The 27,216-nt window shown below is 41.5% G+C and overlaps 1 protein-coding gene across 4 annotated transcripts in view; it reads right to left on the bottom strand.

Annotated features, from left to right (window-relative positions):
• gramd1a (GRAM domain containing 1A) overlaps positions 1-27,216 on the bottom strand; it is a 50,677-nt gene that overhangs the window by 10,589 nt on the left and 12,872 nt on the right. For 3 of the 4 annotated variants that reach the window (XM_030750243.1, XM_030750244.1, XM_030750246.1), the window contains 11 exons: positions 18,616-18,841; positions 14,415-14,435; positions 14,116-14,200; positions 12,318-12,421; positions 12,039-12,134; positions 11,686-11,766; positions 9,628-9,746; positions 8,678-8,993; positions 7,082-7,235; positions 5,875-6,021; positions 4,735-4,856 (listed from right to left, as the gene is read on the bottom strand). In XM_030750243.1, coding sequence (XP_030606103.1) covers positions 4,735-4,856; positions 5,875-6,021; positions 7,082-7,235; positions 8,678-8,993; positions 9,628-9,746; positions 11,686-11,766; positions 12,039-12,134; positions 12,318-12,421; positions 14,116-14,200; positions 14,415-14,435; positions 18,616-18,841 — 1,471 coding nt within the window. Of the gene's footprint in view, positions 1-4,734; positions 4,857-5,874; positions 6,022-7,081; positions 7,236-8,677; positions 8,994-9,627; positions 9,747-11,685; positions 11,767-12,038; positions 12,135-12,317; positions 12,422-14,115; positions 14,201-14,414; positions 14,436-18,615; positions 18,842-24,823; positions 25,130-27,216 lie in introns of those variants that run through there. The other variant, XM_030750247.1, reaches the window with a different exon arrangement.

Raw genomic sequence — 27,216 nt, 5'->3', positions numbered from 1 at the left:
CTACAATAATACAGAGAAAACCCAACAGTCAAAACGACCCCCTATGAGCAGCACTTGGCGACAGTGGAAAGGAAAAACTCCCTTTTAACAGGAAGAAACCTCCAGCAGAACCAGGCTCAGGGAGGGGCAGTCATCTGCCGCGACCGGTTGGGCTGAGGGGAGAGAAAGACATGCTGTGGAAGAGAGCCAGAGATTAATATCAATTAATGATTAAATGCAGAGTGGAGTATAAACAAAGTAAATAAGGTGAATGAGAAACAGTGCATTATGTGAACCCCCCAGCAGACTAGGCCTATAGCAGCATAACTAAGGGATGGTTCAGGGTCACCTGATCCAGCCCTAACTATAAGCTTTATCATAAAGGAAAGTTTTAAGCCTAATCTTAAAAATAGAGAGGGTGTCTGTCTCCTGAATCCAAGCTGGAAGCTGGTTCCACAGAAGAGGCGCCTGAAAGCTGAAGGCTCTGCCTCCCATTCTACTCTTAAGTATCCGAGGAACCACAAGTAAGCCTGCAGTCTGAGAGTGAAGTGCTCTGTTGGGGTGATATGGTACTATGAGGTCTTTGAGATAAGATGGTGCCTGATTATTCAAGACCTTGTATGTGAGGAGAAGAATTTTAAATTCTATTCTAGATTTAACAGGGAGCCAATGAAGAGAAGCCAATATGGGAGAAATATGCTCTCTCTTTCTAGTCCCTGTCAGTACTCTAGCTGCAGCATTTTGGATCAGCTGAAGGCTTTTCAGGGAGCTTTTAGGACAGCCTGATAATAATGAATTACAATAATCCAGCCTAGAAGTAATAAATGCATGAATGAGCTTTTCAGCATCACTCTGAGAAAGGATGTTTCTAATTTCAGAAATATTGCGCAAATGCAAAAAAGCGGTCCTACATATTTGTTTAATATGTGCATTGAAGGACATATCCTGGTCAAAAATGACTCCAAGATTTCTCACAGTGTTACTGGAGGCCAAAGTAATGCCATCCAGAGTAAGTATCTGGTTAGACACCATGTTTCTAAGATTTGTGGGGCCGAGAACAAGAATTTCAGTTTTATCTGAATTTAGAAGCAGGAAATTAGAGGTCATCCAGGCCTTAATGTCTTTAAGACATTCCTGCAGTTTAATTAATTGATGTGTGTCATCTGGCTTCATTGATAGGTAAAGCGGAGTATCACCTGCATAACAATGGAAATTGATGCAGTGCTTTCTAATAATACTGCCTAAGGGAAGCATGTATACCGTATTTTCCGGAGTATAAGTCGCACTTTTTTTCATAGTTTGGCTGGGGGTGCGACCTATACTCCGGAGCGACGTATATGTGACATTTATAACACATGAACCAAAATACTCCAGCCACTTGACATCTCCGTGAACTGCAGCTTTAAGGCAGTCTTGCGTAACCTGTGGGCGCAGTGGATGATGGATGGAGAGCACAGCTTAACGGCAACTGGGAGAATGCGCCACCCAACTTTCCTGGAAGTCATTGGATGGATCAAGAAAACATGGGCTTCAGTGACAAACCATCCTGTTGGGATTCAGAAAGGCTGGAATAATTGGAACTGCAGCTGACAACGAGTCTGACTAACGTGACACAGAAGAGGAAGCAGCGCTTCGTCTACGGAGTGTACGGAATTGTTTAGAAGTGACACCGAGGATGAAGAATTCAATGGATTGATGGTTTGGTTAACTTGTTAGTATGTTCTTTATGCTATGGTTATCTGAATAACTTAATGTTACGTTAACATACCGAACACGTGTTCGTTGTGCGTCATGTAGCTGAATGTGTTACGTTAGCATAACGTAGGCGTAACAGTGTTCGTCCTGTTCTTTAATCCATTATTATTTTAAATTGCCGTTCAAGATGGAATTTCTGCTCTGGGTCTCGGATTCTATCAACCCCCCCCCCCCAAAAAAAGTGCGACTTATAGTCCAGTGCGACCTATATATGTTTTTTTCTTCTTTATTATGCATTTTTTGGCTGGTGCGACCTATACTCCGGAGCGACGTATAGTCCGAAAAATACGGTAATGTAAATAAAATTGGTCCTAGCACAGAACCCTGTGGAACTCCATAATTAACCTTAGTGTGTGAAGAAGACTCCCCATTTACATGAACAAATTGGAGTCTATGAGATAAATATGATTCAAACCACTGCAGTGCAGTACCTTTAATACCTATAGCAAGCTCTAATCTCTGTAATAAAATGTTATGGTCAACAGTATCAAAAGCTGCACTGAGGTCCAACAGGACAAGAACAGAGATGAGTCCACTGTCAGAGGCTCTAAGAAGATCATTTGTAACCTTCACTAATGCTGTTTCTGTACTGTGATGAATTCTGAAACCTGACTGAAACTCTTCAAATAAACCGTTCCTCTGCAGATGATCAGTTAGCTGTTTTACAACTACTCTTTCAAGAATCTTTGAGAGAAAAGGAAGGTTGGAGATTGGCCTATAATTAGCTAAGACAGCTGGGTCAAGTGATGGCTTTTTAAGCAGAGGTTTAATTACAGCCACCTTGAAGGTCTGTGGTACATAGCCAACTAATAAAGACTGATTGATCATTTTTAAGATTGAAGCATCAATAATTGGAAAGACTTCTTTGAACAGTCTAGTAGGAATGGGATCTAATAAACATGTTGCTGGTTTGGAGGAAGTAACTATTGAAGTTAACTCTGAAAGATCAACTGGAGCAAAAGAGTCAAAACAAATACCAGCAGTGCTGAAAGCAGCCGAACATGAAGAATAATCTTTGAGATGGTTATGAATAATTTTTTCTCGAATGTCTAAAATTTTATTTGTAAAGAAATCCATGAAGTCACTTCTAGTTAACGTGAAAGGAATACTCGGCTCTAAAGAGATCTGCTCATCCTGTTCCTCCTTGCACAAAAGAGCAGATACCAGTCCTGCTGATGGGTAAAGGACCTTCTACGGCCCTGTCCAGCTCTCCTAGCGTAACTGCCTGTCTCCTAGAATCTCCTCCATGCTCTTCAGAGTGTGCTGGGAGACACTGCAAACTTTCTGGCAATGGCACACATTGATGTGCCATCCTGGAGGAGCTGGACTACCTGTGCAACCTCTGTAGGGTCCAGGTATCACTTCATGTTGCCAGTAGTGACACTGACCCCAGCCAAATGCAAAATAATCAGAAAAGATGAGGAGGGAAAAAATGTGAGTGACCTCCAGCTATAAAACCATTCCTGTTTTGGGGGTTGTCTCATTGTTGCCCCTCTTGTGCACCTCTGGTTAATTTCATGAACACCAAAGCAGCTGAAACTGATTAACGACCTCCTCTGCTACTAAACTAACCAGATCAATATCTCAGAAGTTTAACTGAGTTGATGCTAAACTCTGATTAGAAAGTGTTTAATTTTTTTGAGCAGTGCACATTTAGATAATTTTCAGAGGAAAAGGAATCAATATCATGACTTCTAGTATCCAAGACTGGTGAGCTACCAGACACTAGAGTACTCTCTCAGAGCAGTTATGCAGTTAGTTATTACCCTCTTTAAAAATATAGTAATCGTACCACCACCAACATCACAGTAATGAAATTAAAGTGCACCTATTCCGCTTTTCTTTATTTTGTCACGTACAGTCATGAAAAAAAGAACGTTTTCCTTGGACTCTGCAGTCCTGTGAAAAACTAAATACATCCCATTAGAATCTTGTAAGACCCCACTGAGCAGCAATAACTTAAAGCAATGGGTGCTCTGTATAACTGTCAGTCTCTCATATCATTGTGGACCGATTTTAGCCTACTCCTCTATACAACGTTGCTTCAGTTCATTGAGGCTGGCATTTGTTTATGCACAGCTCTATTAAGGTCCCATCCCAGCATTTCAGTCAGTTTGAAGTCTGGATTTTGGCTGGAGAAAAAAAAAAAAAGCTGCTGCAACATTTGCAGCCATGCTTGGGCTCATTGTCCTGCAGCATGACCCAGCTTGGGCCAAGCTTTAGCTGTCAGATGGCCTTACATCTGACTCTAGATACTTTGGTCCTGTGGCTGCAAAACAAACCCAGATCATCAGCCCTCCACCACCGTGGCTGACAGTTGGTATGAGGTGTTTGGTTTTCACCAAACATGGTGCTGTGCATTATGACCAAAACATCTACACTTGGGTCTCATCCGTCCAAAGGACATTTTTCCAGACAAGCAAACTGCTGAAACCTCGGCTAATAATCATTTTATTAAGTGCATGAGCAGCATAAAGGTGTACTTATTTTTTCCACAGTTTCTCACCATGGTGGATTTTCATATTAAACAAGGTCAAAATATGTATAAGTAATCCCTGTGAGTCAAAAGCTCTGAATCCTCCAAATGTTCATATGTCAGAGAGCGGACATCCATATCTGGTCATCTCGGGCGCAAAACTGCAGCTAATAAAGAGGGAGGAACAAAAATTAGAGGATGCACGAAGGCTCAGTACAGGATGAATGAGCTGTGAATCATGCAAAGCTACTCTAATAGAGTCCAAGAACAAATATGAAATGGAAATGAGCAGAATATGTCGAATTAAATGTAGAAGCTGAATTGATCCAAAATTATTAAAATGGAATGACTCGCTTCAAGTACTAAAATCTGCTCTTGAATCTCAACTGGACTGAATTAGAACTAATAAAAAGCATCAATACAAAATAAAACCTCCTTCAAGTTCAGATTAAATGAGCACATTCTGTCTATCCTGTGAGCTAAAGAACAAAGTTTAAAAAGGCCAGCGTATGCCGAGGACTGACCTGCGTCTCCACCACAGGGGCGGTCTTGGGGCCGAGGGGGTTGTTGAGGGCGATGGTGTAGCTGAGCACGCGGCTGGTGTTCCCACTGCTGCTGTCCTGCTGCCATTCACCCACCGTCAGGTCTGAAAGGGATGGAGAAACAAAGAGACCATGAGCGACTCGAGGGGGAGAACAAGAGCCACAAGAAGTCCTGAGAGATTCAGTAAAAATGGGAGAGGGATAAAAAGAACATGAGAGGCTCAGAATTTATGAATGAAAAGGAAAGAGAGCTAGAGGCTTAGAGAGAGTGAGGAGCGAGAGAGAGTCAATGCACGCTCCCTCACACAAAGAAAGGAAGAAATGCCCCAATTAGGACTACAAAATGTCCCTGAGTGAGCTGGGCCTCCAACTGGGACAGCCAGTGGCTAGATCAGCCTCACAGCTTCACTTTCATGTCAGCTTCACAGAGGAACGTCTAAAATATACACTGAATATATGCACAGGCAACTCTGAGTGCTAGTTTATCAAGTAGCACAATGCAGTGAGCTACAGTGGCCTCTGGGAGGGACATTTGTATTTATCAGCAGCTTTAAGTCATACAAATACTTTCCCAAACGACAACATCCCCAAAATCTTATTTCCACAGGTGCATTTGCAGGTAAATCTGTTTTATTTTAATTTCACAAACGTTGCAGCAACAAAAATAGACACCAGCAGATAAAAAAAAAAAAAAAATCAGCAGCAAACTAAGAATAAGAGTAAAGGAATCTATCTACAGCAAGCAGCAGAACAAACTGAAGCTTAACTGACAGCGTCTCGACAGGAAAAACTCGCTCAGCCACATTTAATCTCCTGCAACAAGTTCATGCAGGTTCTGTGGAGGTTGGTGAAATTAATTTTGGGCAGCATAAGAGGATGAACGGTTACACAGCAAGAGGAGGAACTCAGAGTACGACTAAGCAGCTGATTTAACTTTCCTTTTGCCTCGACAAATAAGCCCAAATTCACTCTGTGTGACTGTAGCAAATTCAGTTCAGTTCATCTTTATTTATTTAGGTTGTTTCCATTTGAAGTGTACATAAAGATCCTGGAAATACACCTAAATAAAAAGAATGAGTCATTAGCCATGACTCAAAGCGCAGAGGTGTGTATTTAACCTACCAGTGAAGTGTCGCTGGGAGAAGAGGTGCTGGATGAAGTGTGTATCAGCAGAGAAGAGCAGGTCATGCAGCTTGTCCACACTCATGCGGACCGCTTTGTTGATGAGCAGCCGCCCGCTAAGGTTAGCGCAGAACGCCTCCACTTCACCTGAAGGTCCAAAGAAAGGTTTAAAAAGAAGAAAAATACATTCAATTTGTTTTGATGTTTGATTTTCTTTCCATCTTAATTTTGACCACAAAGTACCTCCACACAAGAAGCTATGTGATTGGTTTGCTTTGTTCGTTAGCAGCTACTCAAAATGCTTTGAATAGATATGCAGGACAATTTCACCAGAAGTAGAGCAAACTTAGAAACCTAACTTCAGGAGTAGATCCAGATGTGGATCCCGGACAGGAGATTATGTGTGTGCAGTGAGAGCCAAAAGCTCTGGCTTCAGACTGCTCTCTTGTTGCATGTTTTTTTTTTTTTTTTCTTCTATCATTGGATCTGTTTGTTTCATACAAAGGATATCAATATGACCATATGATCATCTCAGGCACAGAAGGCCCACCCACAGCCAATCAGAAGTAGAACAGCCTAAAGGGGGACTGCACTAAGCCCCAGTATAAGATAAATAAGCATGATTTTGAACTGTGAATCATGCAAAGCTACTCTAGTAGAGTCCAGGCATAAAGAAATGTGAAGCTGAAGCTCAGAATGAGCAGACTGCCTTTACTTTAAATGTCTAAGCTTCAGGCCACCAAAACATTTTCAGTTTGGAGGCGATTTCACATCAGTCATCTGATCAGGGATGTTTTTCGGTTTAGTTCAGGTCAAATTTAGCCAAAGTGAGACAAATTACTGCATGTTAATAATTAAAAAATCCTTCCCTGCAATTATTGCTGATGTGGAAGAAAGAAGACATGGAAGCAATGAAGCAGAAAGTTCATGCTCGGAGATCAGGAGGAAAGGAAACCACTTCAATAACCTTTAGTACCCGCATAAAGTTACTTCTGAGCCATATTAAAGCTAAAAACTTGACGAGATCATCTATAAGGAGGTTATCAAAATTAGTTTTAAGGTTAAATTAATACTGATTAACTCATTCAGTTAATATATTTTCCAAATTTCAAATTAAACATTGCTTTAAAAAATTGAATTGTTTGCTTTTCCAATCTTCCTTATCCCTGCTGGGCTCTTGTGATCTCTTCACCCAAACAGCACTCACTCTCTTCCTGTGTGTCAGAGGAGTTGCTGGGGTCTGTGGGCAGGTCGTCATCGTTGGTGATGTCCAGTGACGAGAGGTTTCCCAGACTGGCGGTCGGTGGGGGCAGCATGTGATTGGCTGACTCAGGCAAGCTATCCCCTCCCTCTTCCAGATTCTGATGTATGAGGAGGGGGATGGGGAGGGGAAAAAAAAAAAAAAAAAAAAAAAGAGGACATGAGAGGACAGTTAGCGAGGGGTTTGCAGGGAGATCACCCCATTGTCATATGACTTCAGAGGCCTCACAGCGAGGCTGGCCTCGTGCTGATGCGGCCTGGGCAGGCATACCACCGTAGCCATCCAATTAATGTGAAACCGGCACAGCGTTGACACAGCGCTCCGTTTATTCACCGAGTTTGGTCTGTCAGCATCGAGATAAAGGCTGTAGGGAAAACAACCACAGCAGCTGCTTTTGAGCTGATTGGACAGAGCCGAGCAGAGCAACTGCACACATATTTCCCACCAACTGTTTGTTGCCTAGCAATATTATCAAAATCACTTAAGTCTTTTTCTCCTGAACGTGCTCAGAAGTGTAGATGCAATTCTCTCCCTTCCATAAAAGCACAATAAATGGTTTGAAACTAATTATTTACTTTGGTCATCATCAGAAATTCACACACTTATCAGGCAACTGTCGCTATCAGCCAATACTGGCCTTGTTAACTGCCCTCTAGCCTACTGCAAATATGACAGATCAATCAAACTTTATTTGTATAGCTATGCTTGTGCAAGCTAGAGCCGTTCAAAGTGCTCCACAGAAGACTGAAGAACAAATGTCATAAAACTGAATAAAGGCAAAAATCTGATTAGCAAATAATTAAAAAAATAGAATAAAATATACAACATAGATACATTGAAAGTAGTTTGATAAAATAAATGAAATTTAAAAAAAAAAAAAATTACAACTCAAAACAGGCAATGTGAGATGCCAATCAAAAACAGGATGTTAATCTGCTGCATCGCGTTAATCCTGTCCCATTAATCGGTTTTTAGAAGTGGGATCCAGTTACATAAATTTGTATGATTGGATTTGCTGAGACTTTAGAACAAATAAACAGAATGAAGTTAACCTGGTACCCGTTACCCTAAAAGCATCTTATGCTGCTGTGAATCCTGCAGGCCAAATATGACTTTTTCATTTTTGTTGTTTTGCTGATATTTAAGTCAGTGCTTTACAAAACTCACACACACACACACACTAAAGCCAGAGCACACGAGGCACCATTTGATACCTGAGTTTTGTTTACATTTTTGTTTACAAAATGTCATCAGCCAACCTGCCTTTAGCGTCAGCTGATATCAAATATATTCACAACTACAGATTCAAAAGATTCAGTTTCAACGCGCAGAGCACAGATCAACTGTCCCTGCTTCAGCAGCACTCCAAGCATCGCAGGCATTTAGTTTTCCCTCCATTTAAGTCCAAAGGTACAGCAGCAAAGGTACAATCGTTTAAACTCTCAGGGGTCTCAGTTTCTGTTCGATTTTGAGGACTGAAGGAATGTTTGGATCTGGAAATGGTAGATAACAAGTACGTAGCTAAATGTGAAGAACACTCACAAAAGAGGCAGCAGCAGAGGCCAGGGCGGAGACTGAGACGGAGGCGATGGTGGGAGTGGTGGATGTCAGGGAGCTGTGTGAGCTGGGTGGGCTGGGTTCGAGGGGCTCAGAGCTGAGCCTGCTTCCCGATGAGGAGGGCACCTCTACGGGCAGACAAGAGGCGGACGAAGGTGGAGAGGATCCGCTGAGGCTGGCAGCTGAAGGAGAACTGGCTGGACCGCAGGGTACCAGAGGAGGTGGAGAGCTGCCCGTGGAGGGAACAGATACTGAGCTGAGGTCTAACAGGTCTGTGACCGACCCCGACTCCTCTCCTGGCCTGGAGAGTGAGTGAGAGCGAGAGCAAAGTTACAGTGAGAGAAAGAGCAAAATGTCTGTTAGAGAACAACGCAGAGTCTTCTTGTTTGGTCAGAAACGCAGCACACTGACCCCTGAAGCTACATGTATGCATGTATAAATGTTGACTATGGCTGCATTTCCAAATCTAATAAGCATGTATTTTACAGCTTCTTCTATTTAAGCTAATAACCACAATTAAATAACTATTACAGCATCTGCCAATCTCCTTTTGCAACACAAACTAATTAATTATACATATAACCAGCACTTAAATCACACTGACAATGATTTATATTGTGTATTTTTATTAGAGTGGGGAATGTACAAATACATCAGTTATCTGAACCCAGCAAACCACCACTGGATTTAAAAGACATGTTTTATAAAATGAAAAACATTATACCTCTGCTGAAAAAAAAAAAAGAAGTCTCCTTTGAGCCATGGTTGTTTCATTTCTACTGAGGGGCGGGGCTTTACTTTGCAGTGAAAAATGAGCAGTAAAAATGTGGCAGGAGGAATAAAAATGCCCAGAAGCTACTTGGGTTTCAAAGAGGTGAGACTCAAATAAAAGGCAAATTTACAACCATATTATGTCGTTATTTATGGACACTCACAGTAGGCCGTTCATGTGTTCAGCAGTGGGGGAGACGTAGTCGTCATCTTCGCTCGTGAGGCCCAGCTCGGTGCCGTAACACTGGTGCACAATGTGCCACAGCTCTTTGGGGGACAGAGACTGCCAAAACAAGCACACAACTCTTACTTCTTCAGTTCAGGATCCAGCTGAGTTACACATATTTAACCTCACATGCTGCTGCATGTTTCACACGGCAGCTCTTTGACTTGTTGGACGGTAAGTGTAGAAACAGTTGCTGCAGGTGGTGATTTGTGTGACAGCCAAAATATATTGATGTGCATTCATTAGTCTGGGATGCCTCTGTTCACTGTGCAGCAGACTATGAGAGTTTTTATTGATTCTTAATGCACCTTGAATTTCAGCTGCTGTTTATTTGTAGAACACCACAGTTATGATAAAATTATCACACTAGAGCTTACTTCAGAGAAAATATGAGAATAAATGAAACCACTTTTTTCCCCTTGCTGTAAGATTTTGAAAGTTTTGTGCTGTCACAATTTAAGTCATGTGACCAGCGTGTTGCTCCAGAGGGCAAAACCCCTTTCTCCAACTCTGTGGCCAGCAGCAGCCACCTCATTTTTCCATCTGTTTCAAGTCACAAATATCCAGATTAAATCGCAAGAAAACAAACAAGATGCGCAAATGCTTGTGAGTGCTTGTGAGAGCGCACACCACAGTAAAAACAGCTGCAGCCACGAGGAGCTTAAATAAAAGCAGACTCCTCGAGCGATGATCGGGATGTGTCAATACTGCTGCTGTTTGAAAGGTCAGCGAGATTAAGGGCCAATCAGCTAAAGATAATTAGGCAGTGATATTCTGACATAAATACATAGATCCAATCCAACTTTTATTCCTACTAGAGATACAGTCATATCAGCTGTTCCTGGCTCTGTTGCCAGCAAATAAGCTATCAGTGGCCTACATTTATTGTCTGCATCACACCAGTGATACAGTGATTCTTTGTGGTTACATGATCAAAAATTGCGGGATGAACTATTAAAACATCATTTTCCTGTTTTAAAGACGATTTATTCTTTTCCCTGTAACAAAAGGGGAAAATGAGAAAATAAAACAGCAGCATGGTGTTGGCTGACGGCCAGATTTCTTATTTTAACATAAGTAGTGGCACAGAATTAATAAACTGGTGCATCCCCATTTCCAGGTTTTAAATGAAGCATAACATGAAAAGCTGAGCAGGAGGAGGGGATTGGCGCAGTTTGGCCACAGCAACTGTATGACAGGCGTGTGTGGAAAAGTGTCTTCACCTAGGCCAAACTCCATGCTCTGTTAAGGATTTATAACAGGAATTCATTCTAAACAATAACTATGTGCTATAAATGTAGTTAAACCCCAACAGAAACTTCCATTTATGGACAAGAAGCAGCTGGTTGTGGTGGTTTAAGGTGATCCTATCAGGAAGCCGCTGTTTGCGTGCTGTAAAGCAGTTTGGGATGCTGTGACACAGCAAATACTCATACAAAGGTTTTCTACTGCCACTGAAAATCTAAAACAAAAGACACCGTATCTATTTTCTCAGACCTCTGCATTGAAAACACTGTGAAAACTGCCAGAAGAAAAACATTTTACCCCAAGAAATGTACGTTTTTGGACTAAAGCTTCAAAGAGGCCCATTCATTCTGGACGATCTTGTGAGCACTCCTTATCGAACCAGAGGTCCAGACAGAGAGAGAGAGACGACTGAATATTTAGCTGTTCTTTGAGTTAATCAAGCACATTAGCAATAAAGCAAATTTAGTTTACCATCAATAACTATTCTTCAAATCTACCAGTTTTTGCAGGAGAAACAGTAGCAACCATTATTTTCTTTTCCATGTGAGTTAATACTAAGCTCTGTTTCTGCACACACACTCAGAGCAGAAAAGTCAGCAGATAACAGTAATTTAAACTGTGCTCTCAGCCCTGTATTTATGGCCGTCCGCTGCTTAGACTCCCTGTTCTATTCTGAGATGCTAACTACTGGCTGCGCGACAACACTCAGCGGCATAAACCGGTGGGAGGGTGGGAGAGGAGGCCGTACCTTGTCCAGCAGTGCATTCTGCCACAGGCGGAAAATCATCATGAAGCTGCGATCCCTTGCGCCGAAAGATGTGAAGAAATGCTGAGAGGATGAATATGAATGGAACAGGAAGAAGGGAAGGAAGAAAAAAGGGAGAGAGAATAAAAACGTGAGAGTGGGTTTGATGAATGGTTTCCCTCTGTTTGTCTTGTCACGGTCGGTGGAGATGGAGTCGAGTCAGCTCGTTTCATAATGCTTCTCTAGCAGTTTGAAGTAAACCGTATCAACAGCTGACACTATCCAAGCTTTCAACAGCAGCAGTTTAGCTGCTGCACACATAAACCAAAGTCTGTCTTTTACTACGTGTCTCTGACCTTCTCATTGTCAGTGCTGATCTGGATGGCGTTCGGGATGAGCTTGGCAGTTTTCTCCTTGGTCATAGAGGTAACATCTTTCAGCTGGATGGTGATCTGAATGCACAAGCAGAGAAGAGAGAGAGATTTACAGCGTGCACATCTCTTATCTCACAGAAGACATCTTTATTGGTCTGGAAACAAATCAATTCTTATCAGATTGCAGGTGTGATATTAACCAGATTACAGAAGGCGTGTGTTTGACTGCGCATGTGTCAGTGTGTACACAGTGTCGCTTACAGTGGTTTCCCAACGGAAGATGTTGCTGTAGAAACAGAGCCAATTCTCTGACAGATAAAGGCGTCCCTGCAGGAGAATATCCTTCTGCAGAGCACAGGAGTAGTCTGAGAAGAGAAGAGAAAGTGCTATTTTATACCTGCCACAAAATGATTGCACAGATGACATTGCTTGTCTTTTAGGAATGGTGCTCATTTATCATGTGGAGAGCCCACAGTACAACAGGCTCATGTCTGGTGGTCAGTGAAAAAAGCAGGAGTTGATAATGCAGCAGCAGCAGCAGCAGCAAACAAGACTCAAAGACTGAAGCGTCTGGCATAGTAATGCTTTGTTTGTCCAAAGTGCAAATCAGAGCTTTGCAAACCTACGTCTGTGTGTGTATTAACACCTGGGGTGACAAAAGTATTTGGAACACTCAGCAATATTCAGCAATGTGGGCTACTCCTGTTTATGTTTCTCATACTGTTTGTCCTTCAGAGAAGACAGAAGCCATAGAAGACAAAGAATTCTTTGTAGTGAAGTGAAACTCTGTTTCACTTCACTGCCACCGTTTGTGCTTCTCATGCTGCGCTTTTTGATCTTTGATGGTTTTAATCGCAGTCTTCCTCTTTGTGGTGAACTTGTGTCACTTCCTTTCTGTTCCAGCAAACTTTTGAACCAATTGGTGTTCAACCTACAAACTGTTAACTGCCAGGGCTGTGTGCTGCTGGCTATATGAACTGTGTTCATGTGTGTCTCCGTATGCTGAATCTGGATAGTCTCTCTCTCAAGAGTAGCCAAAGAGCTGATCAAATAGAAACCAATGCAGAACCATAAATTGCACCTCAACAGCCCCTTTATTTATACCTGTGTAACATTGTTGCTTTACTGATTTAATGCAGGATTAAACTTTTAATTGCCATTAATCATACATCCAACATCTGCTCCTTATCTGGGTCTGGTTCACAAGGGCAACATATAAAGAGAATTCCACACCCCACCTCCCACCGGGCCACCTCCCTCAGCTTGTGTGTTCCCGAGCCAACCAAGAGACATAATCTCTCCAGTGTGTGTGCTGGGTCTGCCTTGGGGCCTCTTCCAATCTGGAAACACCTGCCTCACCAAGGAGGAGGCATCCAACATGTATCCCAGTCTGATGCCCAAACCACCTCAACTTGCTTCTTTCAGTGTGAGGCAGCAGCTCTACACTGAGCTCAAACCAAACTCCTCACCCTCTCTCTGAGGCTGAGTCCAGATAGCCCCCAGAGGAAGTGGATTTCTGCTGCTTTCATCTGTGGTCTTTCACTCATTACCCACGGCTTCATCTTTGTGCTCAGTGCTCTCTTTACCACAACAAACAGACCCTACAGTATCTGTATATCAACCTCTTGCATCCCTCTTGCCTTACCTGTGAATAAAAGAACCCAGGACACATCTAGAACTCCCCCACCAAAAAGGTGGGTACTCCACCCTTTTCTGGCTAGGAACCATGGCCCCAGACTTGGAGATGCTAATTTTCTCTCCATTTACAAACATCCCAAATGTTTTTCAGCACATTTTGTCACCTTTGCAGCAGCAAACCACCAGCTTGTACTGTACATTTAAGAGTCATTAAATTTTCATGTCCTTTCTGATTGGGTTTGTGAACTTGCACTAACATATAGATGAATGAAAGCGGTTATAAGCAAACTGGAGAAAAGAAATAAAATACTTAGGACATGTATAAAATAATTATAGCTTGCATCAGTTATAACTGCTATCTTCTCATGTACTAGGACGGTGGTGCAGCTGCAGCTTATCATCTGTCACATGTGTCACTCACCCACTATAAGGCGCTCTGAGTCAGGAAGTTTCTTAAAGATTTTACGAAAATCTTCGTTGCGCTGTTTGTATGTGGGGCTGAGAACCTGCAGATGAGGACAGGAAAGAGAAAAGAGAACATGGTATTCTACCTCAACCACCCGGCTTAGCAGGTCACAGCTTGGGTGAAACTTTGGTTCGGTTAAACAAGAAAAACAGTAAATACCACACTAAACCAGTGATCAACGGTTTACTGTCAACTAATTTCACATACTGGAAGTAAAAGCAGAAAAAAAAATGTTAAAGGAGTTGTGCACTTACATTGTACCAGCTCTGCATTTTCTGCAAAGAAAAAAAAGAAAAGAAAAAGAAAACATTTAGTACTCAAACATCCCAGAAACAGCACAGTTCATGCCTGTTTTATGCAACACTGAGATTGTGTAGTTTTAAAGGGATGCCCAAACTTTCACCACTTCCCCATTTTAAAAAAAGACTAGTGTCGCTGTGCAGCTGCAATAAACCATCTTCACTGTAACAAGCTGCTCCTTTCACATCAACGAGCCTGCAGTGAATACGAGCTGAAGCAAAAGCCCTCAGGCTGCATGTGCCATTAGGTAAATTTACACAGGGCAAACACACTAACGTTTTACAGTCTCCCGAAAGAACAAGTCAACACTGGAAGAGCTGACATGTTGAAAATGAAAGATAAATAAAAAAAAAAAAAAAAAAAAAACATTTACACCGACCTATTGTCTGCTGTGAATGCACTGAAGATCATGATGCAACACAAGCTTATTCAATCAAACTTAGACACCGTCTGGCAGAAACACAGCTGATTGGTGGAGTCACGTAAAAATGTTTATTAACTTGTTACTAAATGTTGTTTTGACTCAAATTTCACAAAGTCATGATGACAGACTTGAATCTTTGAGGAGCACCACAAGACCTCTGCAGCACTTTGGAATTTCTGCTCTTACTTATAAAAACACGATCAGATCTTTATCCAAATCCAATTTCAACAACGTGTAATCAGTTGTACTTTTCGTGACCGTATTGAACACACTGACAGCACCCTCCATCAGGCACTTCTTGTCTCATCTCAGTTGGGTAAGAATGAACATAAATCACTGAAAGATATTCTGTCAGAGCCTAAATTACAAACATATATTCAAACCAAGGAAAACTACGACTCTAAATCTGAAAACTCCACTCACAGCCAACAGTCTGAGCAGTGGCACCATTTTTTTTATTTTTACATGTTTCTTTCATATAATGAAAAACAATAAGCATTTCATAAGCTTCATAAGATCTTTTTGGCATATAAATCAAGCCCTTCTTCATGACTTCTGCAATTCTCCGTGGCATGCTGATATCAGCTTCAATCCTGATTGATGGTGATCTGTTTCTCTTAGCAGTGAATGACCAACTTCTTTCAGCGAAGCACCATGTCCCAAGGAAAAGGTCATAACTACGTTGCTTGGAGATCATCAAATGAACCTTTTGGATCACTGTCCAGAAAATCCCCAGATCTTAATCTGATCTGATCTATGGTCAAGCCAAAGTTTAATTTTGACCTCGATATGTGGCCCCTGTGTACTTCGAGGGATCATAACTGAGAAAACTTAATTAAGCTACACAAGATGTTACTTTCATATTATTGAGGGTATTTACAACAAACTCTGTTGATTTTGACGGGATCAGGTGGGAGCAAATTTAACTGGTTTTATATGGAACAGCCCAGACTAGTCAGGAGTCAATGGGGGATCTTGGACTTAAACTTTTTTTTTTTTTTAATCTATTATTGTAAAAGGATTTTGAAGAAGCAGCTGTTTCAGTGCTACAGTCCTCAACAATGATACTGCAAGCCTAAAATCAAGGAGGCCTGCAGCTCTGAGACGAGTGCCAGCAACGGCGCAGCAGTGCTAGCACTCCCAAACTGCACCCTGAAGGCTTTTTCATTTCTCTGATTAGTGCCTCCTCATCTCCTCTGTCCTCCTGTCTGACCTGGAAATTAAAGTCTGTACAGCATGTGGAACGACATCGCATCATGTATTTGGAAGACAGAGGCAGCTTGCCGGAGTCGACATAACTGAGGACGCACAGGTGAATCCTTTGTCAGATGTGTTTTTACCTGCAGCGTATAAGTGGGGTGGCACATAGCTGGAATATACAAACTATGCTGGGAGGAGGACTTTTCAAACAACTAGTCCTTTCTATGCATGAGCTGTTTCATTGATTTAAGACAAGCAAACTTTCTGTTCTTCACAGTTTGTGTATTTAAAAAAAAAAAAATTATTACTTACTTTAATTACAAGTAGCCCTGAATATAAAACATTCCAACAGCATGTTATGAGATCATAATATACAGCTGTAGCTGCGCTATAACAAAACTGCTGAGGATGTCTCATTTTGTTAAATGCCTGCTGCCTCTATCCATCTCTCCTTGTGTCTCCTCCTCCACTCGCATCTCTGGAGGGAGGGGCTAAGATGCGAGGAGACATGGAGAGGAATCAAGTATGCGCAATTTGGCAAATTAGGAAGGGGTAGAGGGAATCTGGCTGTACTCTATGACCTCTCCTGTGGAAGAATAAGGTGTCTGATTGTGGATCGTATTCAACATTTTCCTAACGTACAGTTAACACTACTGGATGCTCCCTGATGGCATGTGGCGAGGAACAAACGGTCCTTTTGCAATGTTCAGGACGTTAGAAGTTTATTGATAACATGACGCCTGAACAGTCTGTCCCTTATAAACTGTTTGGGAGTTGGACTTTAAAAGGTGTGATTGATGACTGTGGTTTTATTTTATTTACAAGTGTTTTACTGCATATTGATGTATATTGTGCTGTAATTTAAGTTGTAGTTGTAAGTTGCCTTGCGTTACTGCAGTGTGTACTCTTTGTACCTGCAGGATGCCCTCTGCTAAGGAGCACAGCACCAATCCTGACGTTGTTCCACGTGGAGGCAGTTTGTCTTATTGTGACCAGATGAACACACGTCTTTGGGAATGCTTTTGTATCCTCACTATGGTCCTAAGGTGTGAAATATGCTGTGATAGTGGTGAAGTTCACAGCAACTGATCTTTAGAAAACTTTGTATTCCCTCATTTTTTTAAACAGAGGTGTCAGATTCAGTTTCACTAAAGAATGAGAATCAACTCAAGGACCAAATATACAGTTTAACAGACATGTTTAATTTAGTCACAAAGCCTCATTTAGCTTTTTCATGCACAAGTGCATCCACAAAAATGTATTAGCCTTTATAGGATTTAAAATAAGGAGGTTACTCAAACAGTTTCACCAGCCTGAATATGGCAGCTACTGCCGGCATGGAGCATTTAATTAAACCACACATACTGTACATTCTGCACAACAACAAATCTAACTTGTCTCAGACTTAACGTCACAGGCCTGAACATGACAGCTGTGTGGGAACTTTATTTAAAGGCCTTTTATCATACAGAGAAGCTGTATGCCACAAAAATAAGACTTGCCTTTTCAGGTCCATCACTTTCAGAAACATGCACACCTTTCCTCAGCTCTGTTCTGAAGCCTCTGCTCCCTGACTATGACTCCTTATCTTTCCTGGTGTATGGCCCTTTGAAAACAGAAATGGTCTCATGGCAGATGGATACCCAACTCTCTCTTTACACTCAGTAAAGATGTGGGTGTTTCAGTATCCCACCTTTAACTGTCTGCTTTCAGTATCAGCCTTCCTTCTTGTTGCGTTCTGTTGTGTAGTTTCTCAGCCTGCAGGTACAGTGAAGGTGTGCCTGTCTGTTTAGTTTGGTTTTTGCATGGCTGCAACTGGGAGAGCAAAAGGTTTATGAAGACCTGGAACTGATAAGATTGACTGGATTGAGATTTGTGAAGGTCCAGATTGAGACAGACATATTTAACTTACAAAACGGTCTCACGTCAGTTCACCATGAGGCAAGCTGGGTTTATAAGGAGGGGAACAGCTCAGCATATTAATCAGTGTGTTTAATAAAGCCATAACAATTATAAGTTGAAGTTGATTAGAAGATCAGACCAAATTTTGTGGACTGATGCAGGTGCAAATGCAAAGGGTTTATTAACTTCTGATTGCATTCTTTCAGCAAACTTTGCAAAAGATGGACACAGTGTCCAAGCCTTAAAGTTTAATTTAATGCTCAGCAAAGAAGCAGCTGCTTTGGTTGCACAGAAACCTGCAGTTATAGAAGTCTATGGGAAAATGACGCTACTTCTCACTTGCTCAAATACTTATACCCTAAATACCCTGATGACGTAAGGGGCTGTGTCAGTAGTTTGAGGTCATCTTAAATTAAATATGAAGTTCATTTTTTGAATTATCATCATTATTAGAGTGAGAAAAGAGGGTTATTGGCTAACAAAATGTCTATCATTACAAGTTGTTAATCCAGTTTCAAAACACCAAGATGATGATGGTGAAAATGCTCAGCTTCACCTTAGAAATGGATGACATCACAGTGGCTTTTGCATACAGTCTATGATTTACCTTAGCAGGTATTTTCAGTTACCTTGGCATTGCGGCTGAAGTGGCGAGAGGCGATTGGGTATGCAGATGAGAGGGAGGAGGCAGAGGGTATGGAGGGCAGTGCACCATCTGAACCACCTCCTCCTCCACCTCCAGCACTGCTTTTCTCTCCTCCACCCTCATTCTCACTGGCCCTGCCTCCTCCAAGGACCCTGCGCCGCAGGGAAGGAGAGCTGCCGGGGGTGCTGCGTGGAGAGTTACTGGCCGTACTGGAGATAAAAAAGGCAGGGGAAAAAAAAAAAACAAAACAAAAAAAAAACAGTTAGCTCAGGGGAGAAGAGAGGAAGCTCTTTCATATTTCATTGCTGGAGTTTGCCCTGTAAGTCTTTAATGTCATGCTCTGAAAAAAGCTGCAGGCGTTTCCCATTTGATAATAACGTGCCATCACAAAGTGCCGACTGAGGACCAAAGAGGGGACATGTAAGGCCAGAGTCATCAGCTAAACTCATTTCGACTGGTACAGCAGACAGAGAGGGCATTCAAATCCAGTTAGTAAAGGGTGTTAAGACCATCCAATCAAGAAGTGCAACTACGAAACGCAAGAGCCACGAATTAAACACCACCAGGCCAGAACTACAGAGATGACGTGTTTCAGTTTGTGTCTGATTCAGTTCTTCAAGTGAACAAATGAAAAGAAAGACGTGCATTCAGACGAGGACAACAAATAAAAAAGGTCAACTGAGAGCAGTGTTGTCAATAACAGCAGCAACTTTCACACATGTAACACCACTCGCTTCTCTCCCATTTCATTTGGTTTTATTTAATAGTGAGAAAAATTAAATCAGAAATTTACTGTATTTTAGATCTCATATAAAACACTTGTGGTACAAATTCACCTACTTTTAAAGTGCAAGGAGAAGAAAAGCAGCATTAAAAAAAAAAATACAAAAGTGAAAAATCCACTGTCCTAAATCAGGATTACCCTACTCCTGCTGACATATTTGCATTACACAATTTAGGTCATTAGCTTTCTAAATTAATGCCACACAGCATACAATATTCACCATATGAGTAAAACAGCCACCACATTCACCATTAGTCAGCTTAGAGATATTCCTGTCTTCCAAAACACACACAGACACACAGCTACAGTATGCAGAATTTATTTCAGGCCTTAGGGCTGATACACTAGATTATCACACACTATAGCAGCCAAAGGATTTCACAATAATATTATTATAATATCCATACAATCCCTTTACTGTCAGTAAGGGGATGTTAGCTTGGCTGATTTAGTTTTGTCTGCAAAGGAGTCAACATTAACTTCATTAACTGTAAAACCTCATCTATATGCCAGAGTGTCTGCTGAAAAGGTTTTTTTAAATCAAAAGAACAAAAATACATTAGCAGAACTGGAATATGTCACATGCATATTCATAGCAGTAACCATCCACATTACAAGCCTTTGGCACTGATCACATCCTTCTTTCCATACAAAAAAAGTGACATATAGAGGAAACATAACCAAAGAGAAGCTTTCTGGATAAGTTACAGACCACTAAACGTCCCGGCTAAAATGCTTTTTATAAGCTCTTAAAATTACTACTTGCTGCTTATGACATTTGTATTCTAATCTGACAAACCCTGCAGACTGAAACAATGTCTTCACAGGCAGACACCCTTTCGGACTCCCACACTTGGTCCAAGATTGAAGATTTCACAGGTGGAATATTCCATTCTCACCAGGTGGAAGTTTGCTGTTGGGAGAAACCAATTAGAAAACAGGTGCTGTTCCTATGAAATCTGCTTAACTCTGATAAAGGCTTCCTTGCTGAAATGCATGTTTAGGTTGAACATAATCATGTCATGACATGATCATGGTATATAATTTTTTAGTTCCTTGATTTGTAAGTGCTACCTTACCCCAGTGTGCAGATTGTTGGGAAGAGTTACCAAATGCAAAATATGGTGCCGAGCAAGCTGAGGAGGCACCTGGATACCAAACATCCCTTCTGAGAAACTGCCTGCTGTAACAGCGTTCAGGATCTGAACCAGAGGCAAGTTTTGATTTGTCAGATTGTATGAAAATGTCTAATAAAGGTTTTGCGGTATGTTAGTGGAGTTTACTGAAAAGCAAAGAAACTGTAGGTAACATGCACAAAATTGCTTTCAGTTTATTCAGTCTCTGCAGACACGAGTACAGCTCCTTTGTGTGCAGTGGGCAGAAAAACCCTGAAAACCCCAAGAAGCCTGAAGTCTTTGTTTTTCCCTAACAAGGATCAATAAGAAACCTATAATATAGGAGGAACTTTCCTCCTGCTGTATTTGTCCTGCTAAGCAAGTTTATATATGGAAGCCTGCTGTACATACTGTAAAATAGGCTGTATTATGTAACTAACTTCTTCAGATATTTAAAATATTACAGTTTTCCGTTTTATAAAATACACTGCTCTGCCACCAGCAGACCTGTCCTTGTTTGTGAGTGGTTGTATGCTGTGGGACAAGGGGTGGGGGGGCTCAGCTTAAACTCTGTGACAGTTGTCAGTGACAGGAGCTGGAGTGGAAACCGGAAAAGGAGGTTAGTCAGAATAATCTCACCTCCAAAAAGGAACCACAAGGAGAAGTGAAGCTAAAGGAGTCACCCATAGAAATCAACAGGTTTGTTTTTACAGGGAAATAATCCTTGAAATATTAGCAGCGATGCTAATCACAGCAGCATTATGTCAAGCAGCATTAAGCAATCTTGAGGTAACATACACAGGGCAGCGGGGGCTCTAAATAGGCTTGCTGTGCAGCCACCCAGCCGGTCGAGTGCGAGGACACTGAATGATGTGAATCTGTGTCAGCATGTGTTTTACAACCCCGGCTTAAATCTGCCAGCAGCTCGAGTGTAAAAAGAAACCAATGCTGGAATTTTTCACATCTCTCTGTGATGTAGGCAACCCTCACCATATTTAACAACAAGCACTACCACCTGGTTTCACATAAACCCTCGCAACATAACTTATTTCCTCTCTTAATATTAGTTGAGGGTTTTTCCTGTCAAAGAATCGGACCTTGAGGGTGACTAAGGCGGCCAGTAAGAATGATCGTTACATACAGTAAAGGAAGTGAGTCTGTTAGCCAAGAAGTCAACAGGTTTTCACATCATATCTGATCAGCTGAGAAGCAAAAATGTCTATTCTTCTTGAGTTAAAAAAAAAATCCCAAATAACAGAAGACCTAGGCAGAGGGATTTTCCCTCTGGGGATAAATGAATGCTATCTGTAAAACAGGGATTTTAATGAGTCTCAAAGAAACTAATCACCATTTTTCATCATCATAATTTTTTTCAGCTAGTAGTACTAACAGGAGTTTCATAATAATGGATGTTTTTAACAAAATGTTCACAACTAACAGGAAATGCAGTCAACTGATGCAAATGGTCTTATGGCCTTTACTGTAAGTTTAATCATGTTTACGTGCATATTCAGCCTCCAAAATCCCCATTTAGAGCCAGACACAACCCTGTATGCACAGGGTAAAACCAGCCAAGGTCACACTGACTCCTGTGTAAAGTAGTTCATATTAACTGAGTCATTCAAATTTGAATACTTGCTGAATTTATGTCTAAGAGAGAGAGATGAGACTGAAGAACCCTGAACTGAAATCTGCAGAAGGGTTCAGTAACAGTGAAGCTGGCCATACTATTACAACTTCCAAAGGGACGAAAAAAAAAAAAGGCTTTTTAAAACTCACTTTGGGGCAAAGTCAGCAAACTATAAGCATTTTTCCTTTAAATCAAATGTGACTGATGATTCCAAACATGCTGTTTGTATTGTGTTTTAGTGACGACTCAAATTAGAGTTCATCAGGCTAATGCTTCAAAATAAGTACCCCAATAAGCGCCCAAGATGGATGCTCAGTGGCACTAACTTGCTTCTAAAAGGATGTTTTGGCTCAAAGAACATGAGGAAATCTGTGCCTCCTTAAGGCCATCGTCTTTGTAAGACTACTTTTTAATGGTGAAGGGCTTCTGTACTCATGTGAGGATATACTAGAAAATTCCTGTCTCCCCCCAAAAATATGGTATGTACTGTAATTTCTGTATTATCAGTAGTCTGACATATAAAGGATCTGTTACTTTAACCAATTACCACATCACTGCTGAAGGCAGTAATACTTTACACTTTGTTGTAAATGTCAAACATTTATTTGTTCACTGTGTACGTGAATGTTATGGATCGATTTCCAATTAAATATTAGACCATTTTGGTCAATAAATCATATAAGAGAATGATGATTTTGCAGGTGAAGGCCATTGACATTTTCCCTCCTCATCTTTTCCATTTTTTCACTAGTTTTGCCTTTGGCTAGGGTCAGTGTCACTACTGGTAGCATAAGGTGATACCTGGACCCTACAGAGGCTGCACAGACAGTCCAACTCCTCCAGGATGGCGCATCAATACGTGCCATTGCTGGAAGGTTTGCTGTGTCTCCCAGCACAATCTGAAGAGCACTTAAGAGATTCCAGGAGACAGGCAGTTACTCTAGGAGAGCTGGACAGGGCCGTAGAAGGTCCTTAACCCATCAGCAGGACTGGTATCTGCTCCTTTGTGCAAGGAGGTACAGGCTCAGCACTGCCAGATCTCTACAAAATGACCTCCAGCAAGCCACTGGTGACTTCATGATTGTGGCTTGAGAGGCCAGACGTTCTCTAACGGGCCCTGTGCTCACTGCTCGGCACAGTGGAGGCTGATTGGCATTTGCCATAGAACACCAGAATTGGCAGGTCCACCACTGGCAACCTGTGCTTTTCACAGATGAGGGCAGGTTCACGCTGAGCACATGTGACAGACATGAAAGAGCATGGAGAAGCCGTGGAGAATGTTATGCTGCCTGTAACGTCGCTCAGCATGACCGGTTTGGTGGTGGGTCAGTGATGGTCTGGGGAGGCATATCCATGGAAGGACACAAAAAGGAGGGGCTCAGATTAGAGAAGCTTCTCCTCCACAGCAAAGGGAAACAGCTGAGGTGGTTTGGGCATTTGACTAGGATGCCTCCTGGGTGAGGTGTTCTGGGGATGTCCTACTGGGTGAGGCCCAGGGGCAGACCCAGTACAGCACAATGTGCCACACTTTTCAGTCGCATTTTGGACGTTAACTTGTCATATTTTTAATAATACGTGAACATCTTTTGCAGTAATGAATTTTTATATCATATTTAAGATCTTTTTTTTCTTTGTTGTCTGTAGTTAATGGTTTCAGATGTCTTCATTTAATGGACAGTCTCAAAAGCTGTCTAAACAGTCCTCATATTTAATTTGGTATCTGAATGCTTCTTAGTTTTAGACAAGTCAGTTAATCTAATTTCTTTTTTTCCACCAACATTGTCAGGCATGCACACAAGCCTGTGGGGGCCATACAAACTACTGAGTACTATTCTGAGTTGCTGCAATGAAATATCGTCAAAATGGACTTTAGTGTTCTGGGGTTACATTATGTGAAACATTTAAATTTATACCAAGTTAAGTTTGGTATAAGGGAATATACAATATAATAGTTTATTTATAAAATATGTGTATTTATCTATATAAATAAATCACTCTCTATTGAGCTCCTTATATTATTTTAAATATGCAACAGATATTAAAAATAAAAACATACAGTGACAAGCAAAAACTCAGTTATTAAATCACTTATTAAAATGGCTTAGGAGGTCTGGGTGCTTCTGGCTGGAAATTAGTGCATTAAAATGAACTAAAATTATATGAAATAATTGGGAAATAAATGGCAGTCAAATTTAAACGTGAGACGTGACAAGAAAAAAGAGAGAGAGAAGGGAAAAAAAGTAAAAACCTGGGCAGGGCTTGTACCCCAGCAGGAGGGATTAGCTTAAACATTGTCCTCTATCCTGTCACCCATTAAATCCCACAGATGATCAGCTAATGTGCAGCTAGCACCGCTGAGCTCGTTTACGAGCCATTAACCCGACAGCAAAGCAAAGTCCAAACGAAAGGGGAAACAAACGCAGACATTATCAGCTAAAGCAGCAGCAGCCTGCGCCCAGGATGGAGGCTGAGGTCCGGGAAGCTGGGTGGATGGAAGGGTGGGGGACCTTCGGGATGAAGCAGGCAGCTATCAGCAGGCTGTTGCTGCACCCCCGCGCTATCAGCGGGCTCTGCAGGATGCGACTCATGTGAGAGAATAAAGCGGAGCATTGCACAGCAGCCATTCATCATCATCACACACACCGCCGCTTATGTCACTTACTCGAACATGTCATGAGGCGTTTGGGATCCAGCTGATGGTCACAAACACTCGTAGCAGGAATATGGCACCGGTGCTCCTGCTCTGTGTGCAGATGAAGCAGACGGACGCTTTGAGGGTTTATATGAGCGCTTCTTTTGCCTCGTTTCCTTTAATAAGTCCGATATTAACTTCCCATCGGGGCAAACGCCCCTGCACCTCGCCGGTACCGGACAGACACCGATACTCCCTATGCTGACCGCAAGACCCGGTAACGGGCTGCCGTGTCTGCGTCCATCCGTAATCCCTTTGCAACTATAGGGGGAGGGTGGGGGAAGGAAGAGCAGGAGGAGGAGGAGGAGTGAGGAAGGGAGGAGGCTTCATGGGTGTGTGTGCGTGTTTTCTCTGTGTGTTTTCTAAACTGAGGGCATCGTTAAGGATGAAAACAGTCCTGGTGAGCCGATTCTAATGAAGAGGGCAGGGGTGTTTCCGGGAGGAGAGCGGCACGGCACGACATGGGCCCATGCAATCAGAGTATCAGCAATAAATACACAGCAGAAAACTGGTGGACTATTACGGATGATATTAAAGGAAAATCTACGGTGGCCTTGAAAGGTCAAACGCACCGCAACTTAAGAAAACACCACTAAATAGAAAAATGTTGCAAAAGCACACAAAACACAACGGAAATGAAAAAAGAATAATTAAAAAAAAAAAAGATACCACTTTACTTCTCACCTCTTTATTTTCAACTTAAGCTTGAAATTGCAATGATGTGTAATAATCTTTGACTAAAAATTAGGATTTGCAAGTTTGTTTTTTAATTTACAAGTCAGATGTTGAAAGTATTGAGATTCTTCCTCTGAATTTGGATACAGTATCACTTTAATGTTGAAGCTGGAGATGATTTTAATTATTTATATACCACCAGATACTTTTTAAAAACTTCAAAATAATAAATTAAGCTTCAAAATAAAATGGTACAAAGTATAAAGGACAACAATTGCATCCAAAATATAGTGGAGTAGAAGTAAAAAGCAGCAGGAAACATGTAGATACTTTAAGTAGAAGTGCATTAAAAACTGTAATTCAGTAAAATATTTGATCAAATGTCATTCCACCATTGGTCCTATCAATGCTGTTCCAATGGGAGCTGTAAGATTAACAGTACTCTAGTCCAAAGGCACTGGTGGGAGGGTCAGTGTCAGTGGCATCCAAAGGTGGCAAGGTCCTCACTAAATAGGACTCCTTTCTACTTCTGCTGCAGTTTATTTTGGATCCAAACACAGTACTTTATACTCAATACCATTTATTTTTTAAATTTTAATATATAAATTAAATTAAAATATAATGCTCTGTTATTATAGATAAAGCTACCCAGCATTATATAAAGTAATTAAAATCAACTCTAGCTGCAGCATTAATACCTGCAGAAATGTGTTTAAGTGTACAGTAAGTACAGTATCTTGTAGGAATTTAAAAAAAATGTCCACAACATGTCAAGATCTGACAAAGAGGCCATGTCTCCCTGTGGTGAGTCTACCTGGCCAAAGTCCAGAGCCCACCCAATCCTTTAACCCTCAGTCTGTATCCATCCCTGTGGATTACAGTCCACATCATAATCCACACTGGCCTGAGCCAGGCCCACATCTCCACTATTCTGTCTCCCTCTGTATAATCTGCTTTCCTTAGGTTCACCCATGATGGCTCATACTCGTGTCAGAGAATTTCATGCATCAAGTGGCCAATGAGAAAGGCCAAACAAATGCATCTTAAAAGAGCAGGCAAAAAAGAGCAACTCACTCCAAACATCAGAATCTGGGGTTACAGTGTTGTAAAACAAATATATGACAGTAAAAGCTTATTAACAAAAGCAGGTTAAAAGTAGGGATAGTTCGATTATCAGGGCCAATGTTCAGCATTTTCCTCCCTATCAGAATACTGTTATTTCTTTTCTCTGACGCAGTCCTGCCCTCTGTGGTTTAGAGCACAGCATCTGATTTGTTACATGTAATAATTAAAAGTCTATCAGGGCCTCCACAGTCTGAGCAAGCTCAGGTGAGCTATGGAAGCTGTGGTTTGAAGGTATGGTAGCAGATAAACGTCACAGTCCTCTCTGCTGAGGTTTCTGCACCATGATTATACTCCATTTCATTGAGGACAAGCATGCAGTATTTACCCCATTACACTGCAGAGACAAACAGTTATAGCTAGGCTGCAGCTATGGGTAACAGACTGGCAGTCAAGCTGCAAAACGTATGAACTGGCATTTACACTCAACAAAAATATAAACACACAAAACAGTTTCTCTAGTTCATCTCACAACCAATCAACAATGTATAAGCAAATAATAATTTGTGTATACACCCAGTATCATTTCAGGCTTCAATAGCAACCAGTGTTTCAGAGCTTTATGC

Source organism: Archocentrus centrarchus, chromosome 16 (genome assembly GCF_007364275.1).
Source record: "Archocentrus centrarchus isolate MPI-CPG fArcCen1 chromosome 16, fArcCen1, whole genome shotgun sequence".
Lineage (NCBI taxonomy): Eukaryota > Metazoa > Chordata > Actinopteri > Cichliformes > Cichlidae > Archocentrus > Archocentrus centrarchus.
The sequence above is the reverse complement of the archived record's forward strand: the minus strand, read 5'-3'. Positions and strand labels throughout refer to the sequence as shown.